At 32.8% G+C, this 6,988-nt stretch overlaps 1 protein-coding gene across 1 annotated transcript; it reads left to right on the forward strand.

The window, feature by feature from the left end:
* Positions 1-2,627: 2,627 nt before the first annotated feature.
* On the forward strand, positions 2,628-4,385 carry LOC108810880 (putative polyol transporter 2). The gene is made up of 3 exons (XM_018582954.1): positions 2,628-2,754; positions 2,829-3,175; positions 3,324-4,385. The coding sequence occupies exons 1-3, from the start codon at positions 2,628-2,630 to the stop codon at positions 4,383-4,385; spliced, it is 1,536 nt and encodes a 511-aa protein (XP_018438456.1).
* Positions 4,386-6,988: the final 2,603 nt, after the last annotated feature.

Below are 6,988 nucleotides of genomic sequence, written 5' to 3' on the forward strand. Positions count from 1 at the left end.
ATATATTTTGTCTCATATGTACAAACACATATTCATCACATTAACACATACCCATGTATAAAAAAATCATCATAATTAAAAAAAATTATGACAGCATCATAAGATCTAGTAAGGATAATTTAAAAAGTTGAGTTGTATCAAAGAATTAAAAATATACTCATGTAATTTGTTTTTGTAAATACTATTGTGTTTTGTGAAAGTAATATTACCTAAAAATAGATGTGAATATTTGTAATTAGTTTTGGTTTATTGTTCTTTATAACATACAATTATATACTAAAAAGGAATGTTAGTTATTTGTAGAAAATAATAGGAGTACTTTTACAAATTTCTTTTGTTGAGAATTTTTTTCTTAAAAATGTTATTTATTTTATAACTAGTTTTCTTTATGATTTATTAAATAATTTCTGCTACTTGTAGGATTTTGTTTTGGGAAAATTGATTGTACAATTTTATAATTCATTTTGTTTAAGATATTATTTTAAAAGTTACTCTTTTATTTTAATATTTTATTTTATAACTATCTTATAGCTATATTTAAAAAGGAAAATTATAACTTTTAAGAAAAAGGAAAATTATTTTTAAATAGCTTTTTACAATTACTTTTTGTTCTTAGGATTTTTTTTCAAAAAAATATTTTTGAAATATTTTTGAATTAGATAATTATGTATTTATGATAAAAAAATTTAAACATGTGTCACGATCGTAAAATATATATTTTCATGTCTCACGATCATGTTAATTAGAAACTTTAAAGCAATTATGTGATAATAGTTTTATTTTTCTAAAATCCTAATAAAAGAGATTTGTGAAATATTTTTCTTTTTGTTGTGCTAGATGTGAAGCTTTAGAAGAATCAAAAGAATATCCTCCAGCATGTTAGGTTTGGGCTCTATCACAGACACCATCCAATCCAGCTATTTTTCCCCATTGGTTCTCTTCACGAATATGGATCACTTATTCTGGAGAGTTTACCCGAAAATGGATGATCATCAATTGGTATGGATTCTGTGTTATATTTGGAAAGGAAGGAACAACAAGGTTTCTAGTAATCTGGACACGAATCCTAGGGAAACACATAAATTTGCAAAAACTGATTCAGTGCTTTGGGAAGAAGCAGAAGCACTAACCATACAGATGGCAGCATGACAAGTAGAGTCCCCAAATTTATCGCAAATTCCAGGGCGTTGGTGTTTTACAGATGGTTCTTGGAAGGATAATGAGTTTTTCAGTAAAATGTTGGTATAGTAAACTAGAAGGATTCATTGGCTTAATGGGAGCAAGAAATGTCAGGGCTAGTCTTTCCCCTCTTCACTCAGAGGTGGAAAAGTTACTTTGGGCAGTGGAATGTATGAGGAATTTACGTCAGTTTCGGGTTATGTTTTCAACAGATTGTTCTTAATTGATGAAGATGGTTTCGAAACCAGAAGGATGACCTGTCTTTGCAAGTTATTTGGAAGACATCAAGAACCTATAAGAAAGTTTTCTCAGCTCAGATATCATTTATGTACCACGAACGTAGAATTTGAAGGCGAATAGTCTAGCACGATGTGTCAGGAAACAACCGTCTTTTGTCGTTCACATAGATGTAGAGGTACTAATGTGGCTTACAGAGTCAATATGAGTCTGTTTAAATCGATGACAAGAAAAAAATTGAAATAAGCATGCATAAATCACCATAACACTAACAATGGATTCATCCAGCAGCTACTTAAATTCTGCCAGATAATCATCCTATATTTAGTCGGATATGGAAGAAGATAATAAAATTCAGAACTCCTTAAAATAGCACGATTGGTCATATCACTAGAACCACAAAACTAAATGATCTCTATAGAACCAAATCCACCACCAAAATAGAAATCAACGAATCGCAGAAAGAAAAAACATAAGTAAATGTAATTAACGATATTGATCATTAACCTTCCAAATCTAGAAACAAGAACAACAAAATAATAACCCATAAGGGTGATACAAAACCCCATAAAATGAAAAATAGTGACCCACTGATAAGTTTAATAGAATGAAACAAAACTCTAAAAAACCATAAGTGAGATAAAAGAGTTAAAACGAGTCAAGCTTAAAGAAAAACATTAGTAAAAAAGCATATTATACTATATTGTGATTCTGAATTTTTATTAACATATCATATTTATTCATTTTATATTTATATAGTTTAAAACTCTTTAAAATAATTTAAAATATATATCTCTTCTTATTACTAAATATATATATATTACAATAAATCGTATTCATTTCTGTTCAACGTTAGGATAGATAGAAAAAGCAAACAAACAAAAAGAGATAAATCTTGTTAAATCCATTCTTACTGTAAACAACCAATTTAGGACAAAACTTGTAGATGAGAGGAAAAAAATGACTCTTGACATCTTCTAATATAATTTTTATACCTAAAATCTTGTTTAACCATTTAACAGGTAATCAAGTAACTAATTATTTGCTTTTAAAAGTCGATATTAGTTAGGTTCTGTTGTGAACATTACATGTTTATTTAAACCATTTCATCTTCCCAATGTTCCATCATCCACAAGAAACAAAGTTCATCTGCCAGTTTCATTCTCTCTTCTATTAACTAATTGTATTGTATTGCAATCATCGCAAAGACAATGAGTTCCTATGGAATAGAAAAAGGTGTTGTCAGTGAAGAAATCGAGCCACCAAGGGGAAATAGAAGCCGGTTTGCTTTTGCTTGTGCAATCTTAGCCTCCATGACTTCAATCATCCTTGGTTACGGTACAATTTAATTCTAACAATCCATGTCATAGTAGGTTTTTGTAACCGTCCTTACATATCTATGGATATTGCAGACATTGGAGTGATGAGTGGAGCTGCAACTTTTATAAAAGACGATTTGAAACTATCTGACGTACAGCTTGAGATCCTTATGGGAATTTTAAACATCTACTCTCTGGTAGGTTCAGGCGCTGCGGGTAGAACTTCTGATTGGATCGGGAGACGATACACCATAGTGTTGGCAGGAGTCTTCTTCTTTTGTGGTGCCCTTCTCATGGGTTTTGCCACAAATTATCCTTTCATTATGGTTGGCCGTTTTGTAGCTGGTATTGGTGTCGGTTATGCTATGATGATTGCACCAGTTTACACCGCTGAAGTTGCTCCTGCTTCTTCTCGTGGTTTTCTCAGCTCTTTCCCTGAGGTCTAAAATTTGACATTTCTGTTATTATTCTTACTATTTTTTTTTTAGAAACCAATCGCTACACTACTTTGAAGCCTTCTAATTTTAAATATGATAAACTGCACATTGTAAATGAAATTTAATGATGATATGTTGTGTGTTTATGCAGATATTTATCAACATTGGTATACTTTTGGGGTACGTATCGAACTACTTTTTCTCCAAGCTTCCAGAACATCTTGGATGGAGGTTCATGTTAGGTATCGGAGCGATTCCCGCGGTGTGCCTAGCCATTGGAGTGTTGGCGATGCCTGAGTCTCCGAGATGGCTCGTCCTCCAGGGTCGTCTTGGGGATGCTTTTAAAGTTCTGGACAAAACCTCAAACACCAAAGAAGAAGCCATCTCTAGGCTCAATGACATCAAACGGGCTGCCGGAATTCCTGAGGACATGACAGACGATGTTATAGTTGTTCCCAACAGGAAGAGTGCAGGAAAAGGTGTGTGGAAGGATCTTCTTGTCCGACCAACCCCTGCTGTCCGACATATCCTAATAGCATGTCTTGGTATCCATTTCGCTCAGCAAGCCTCCGGGATTGATGCGGTCGTCCTTTACTCTCCGACCATCTTCCTAAAGGCTGGACTGAAATCCAAGAATGACCAGCTCTTGGCAACTGTCGCTGTTGGAGTTGTCAAAACACTCTTTATTGTTGTAGGGACTTGCGTGGTCGACCGGTTTGGACGTCGCGCCTTGTTACTCACGAGTATGGGGGGAATGTTTCTTTCCTTGACCGCGCTTGGGACTAGTCTTACTGCCATCGACAGAAACCCAGGACAGACCCTCAAGTGGGCTATTGGGCTTAGCGTTACAACGGTAATGACGTTTGTAGCAACATTCTCAATAGGGGCAGGACCAGTGACATGGGTCTACTGCTCAGAGATATTCCCTGTGAGGCTAAGAGCTCAAGGGGCAAGTTTGGGAGTGATGTTGAATAGATTGATGAGTGGTATTATCGGAATGACATTCCTATCGCTTTCTAAAGGTCTAACCATTGGTGGTGCATTCCTTCTCTTTGCTGGAGTTGCTGCCGCTGCATGGGTCTTCTTCTTTACTTTCCTTCCAGAGACACGAGGTATGCCTTTGGAAGAGATGGAGAGTCTTTTCGGAAGCTACACTGCAAACAAGAAGAAGAATGTTACGAAGGAAGGTAAAGAAGTGGTTGAGGAACACTGATAAGAATAATGAAATATGTTGTTGTGAATATTGGGTCAATTTTCTTAAAAGGAAAACAATATTGGGGATGTGCCACACATTTTAATAACAAACTAATTAGCATGTGTAAATAATGTAATGTATTACTCTAGCAAAACTTGTTAACTAAGCACAATATATTTTCTTAAGAATGTGAGTTCAAACCCAACTGCTGCGATTTTTTTATCGACAAGCACATAGACATAGATATAGTCATCACGCCTAGGGGAAAACGATCAATTCTTCAATAGACACGTCGCTTTTTATTTTCTCATAAACAAACATACACATAATTAAAAAAACATACACATAATGGTTAAAACCCAATAAACTTACAAATTTTAAAATTTTAAAAATTTTAAACACAGTCTATAGAAATATGTCACTTGTATCAAAACCGGAATTTTTCTATTTATTCAACCAGGTGAGCTAAATTAGATAATAAATGAAGCCACAAGCCAATTACAATAATGCATAAATATTTTACAAAGTAACTGTTGCGGTTAGGTGTGACATTCCACAATTGTTCTAATTGCGAATTGAGAATACATACATGAGGAATTGATGTCAGAGGCGGATTTGTCGATGAAAAATGTCTTGATTGGTAGAGCGAATGATAAAGTAGTATCAGGGAAAATTGCCAAAAATACAATTTTCATAGTACCACTTTTCATGTTTACACTAACCACTTTTACCACCACTTTTAGTGAAGGGTTTAGATTTGAAGGTTTATGATTTTAGGGTTTAGATTTTATGTTTTAGGGTTTAGGGTATATAGTTTAGGGTTTACAGTTGAGGATTTAGGGTTTATAGTTGAGGTTTTAGGGTTTAGGGTATTGAATTTATGTTATAGAGTTTAGGGTTTAGGATTTAGATTTGTGGATTTAGGGTTTAGGGTTTAGAATTGGGGGTTTACGATTTAGAGTTTGGGGTTAGAATTTTGAAAAACATATAAAAATAAGGATATAAGAGTCTTTAACATTTTAATAAATAAGATATTTTTGAAAATTTAGTAGTGGTAAAGATGAATAATGGTAAAATACCACATTCATAATACCACTTTTCATTTTTACACTAACCACTATTGTTTTTTTTTTTGAAAAATACACTAACCACTATTATCCTCACTTTTAAAGAGGGGAAACCATTTATAATTCTAAGATTAACTAATCTAAAATTAGGGTTTAGAGTTAAGAGGTGGGGTATGGTTTATGGTTTAGTTATTATGATTTATTGTTTAGTGTTGAGGGTGAGATTTATGGTTTAGGGTTTAGGGTTTAGGGTTTACAACTGATTTCAATACATAAATTAAACTGGTTTATAAATGATTTTGGTTTATATTAAAAATCCGGTTTACAACTGATTTTGGTTTATAAACTAAACCAGATTACAAATATTTTCAGTTTACATACAAACCGGATTAATAATAATAACACGATGAAAGAAACAAGAAGAAAATAATTAAAATAATAATAATCTGTTTAATTGTGTCCACTGGATGAGATTAATGAGTGGTTGTGAGCCATTGATTTAGTGGAATCCATACCATAAACAAATGAACCAATAAGAAGAAAGGGTGAAGATAGATAGAAGAGTGATTTTGGACCTTTGATCTAAATCAATCAATGGGTAAAAAAACAATACAATTATCTTTTTATTTACTTTTAGCTATTATAAAAAGGTTATAAAACTTTAAATAATTTGATATCATAATTTATAATTAGAAATCTAAATTTAGTATTGACTAAAATATTAAAATTATAAAATTTAAATGAGAATAATTCTTTTATTTTGGAATTTTGTTGTTTTTTATTCGCGGGAAGGAAACACAAGACTCTTTTATAGTTATTTTCCTAAACTTTACCTCGTGTGTTGTGAAAACTTTTATAAATCATGGAATCAATGATATTTGTATATAGACACACAATAAATTCATATAAGAAACATTATATAGTTGGTATAACCATAAAATTGTTTATCTATGTGCAGTAAAACTAAGAAATTAGCAAAAAATACAAAAGTATAACTTTGAAGGTTTTTGTAAAACTACAAACTTTATGAAACTTCAAAGACGAAAATTGTTAATAAAATCCCACCCAGCTTTTCGAATTTTCCCTCCGATTTTTTTTTGAATTTTCACTCCAATTTATCATCTTTTCTAAAACGGGCTTCAGGGTTTATGCAAGGCAAAAACAATATAATGGCAAAGCAAAAGTAAACATTGACCAAAATGGCAAGGCAAAAGCAATATAATGGCAAGGTAAAAGCAATATAATGGCAAGGCAAAAGTAATATAAAGGCAAGGCAAGGCAAAAGCAACAGCAGGTTTGCTGCAAGGCAATAGCAATATAATGGCAAGGCAAAAGCAATATAATGGCAAGGCCGATGCATCGCAAACGGGTTGCATGGTTCATGCAAGGCAAAAGCAATATAATGCAAGGCAAAAGCAAACGTTGGCCAAAAGGCAAAAGCAGTATAATGGCAAGGCAAAAGCAATATAATGGCAAGGCAAAAACAATATAATGGCAAGGCAAGACAAAAGCAAACAGCATGTTTGCGGCAAGGCAATAACAATATAATGGCAA

This window comes from Raphanus sativus, chromosome 6 (genome assembly GCF_000801105.2).
Source record: "Raphanus sativus cultivar WK10039 chromosome 6, ASM80110v3, whole genome shotgun sequence".
NCBI classification, from domain to species: Eukaryota; Viridiplantae; Streptophyta; class Magnoliopsida; order Brassicales; family Brassicaceae; genus Raphanus; species Raphanus sativus.

Bases quoted from the DNA above. Each gene is read 5' to 3' on its own strand.
- LOC108810880 (XM_018582954.1), top strand. From the start codon at position 2,628: ATGAGTTCCTATGGAATAGAAAAAGGTGTTGTCAGTGAAGAAATCGAG. The intron at 2,755-2,828 runs GTACAATTTAAT...TGGATATTGCAG, and splicing joins TTCAATCATCCTTGGTTACG to ACATTGGAGTGATGAGTGGA. The intron at 3,176-3,323 runs GTCTAAAATTTG...GTGTTTATGCAG, and splicing joins TTCTCAGCTCTTTCCCTGAG to ATATTTATCAACATTGGTAT.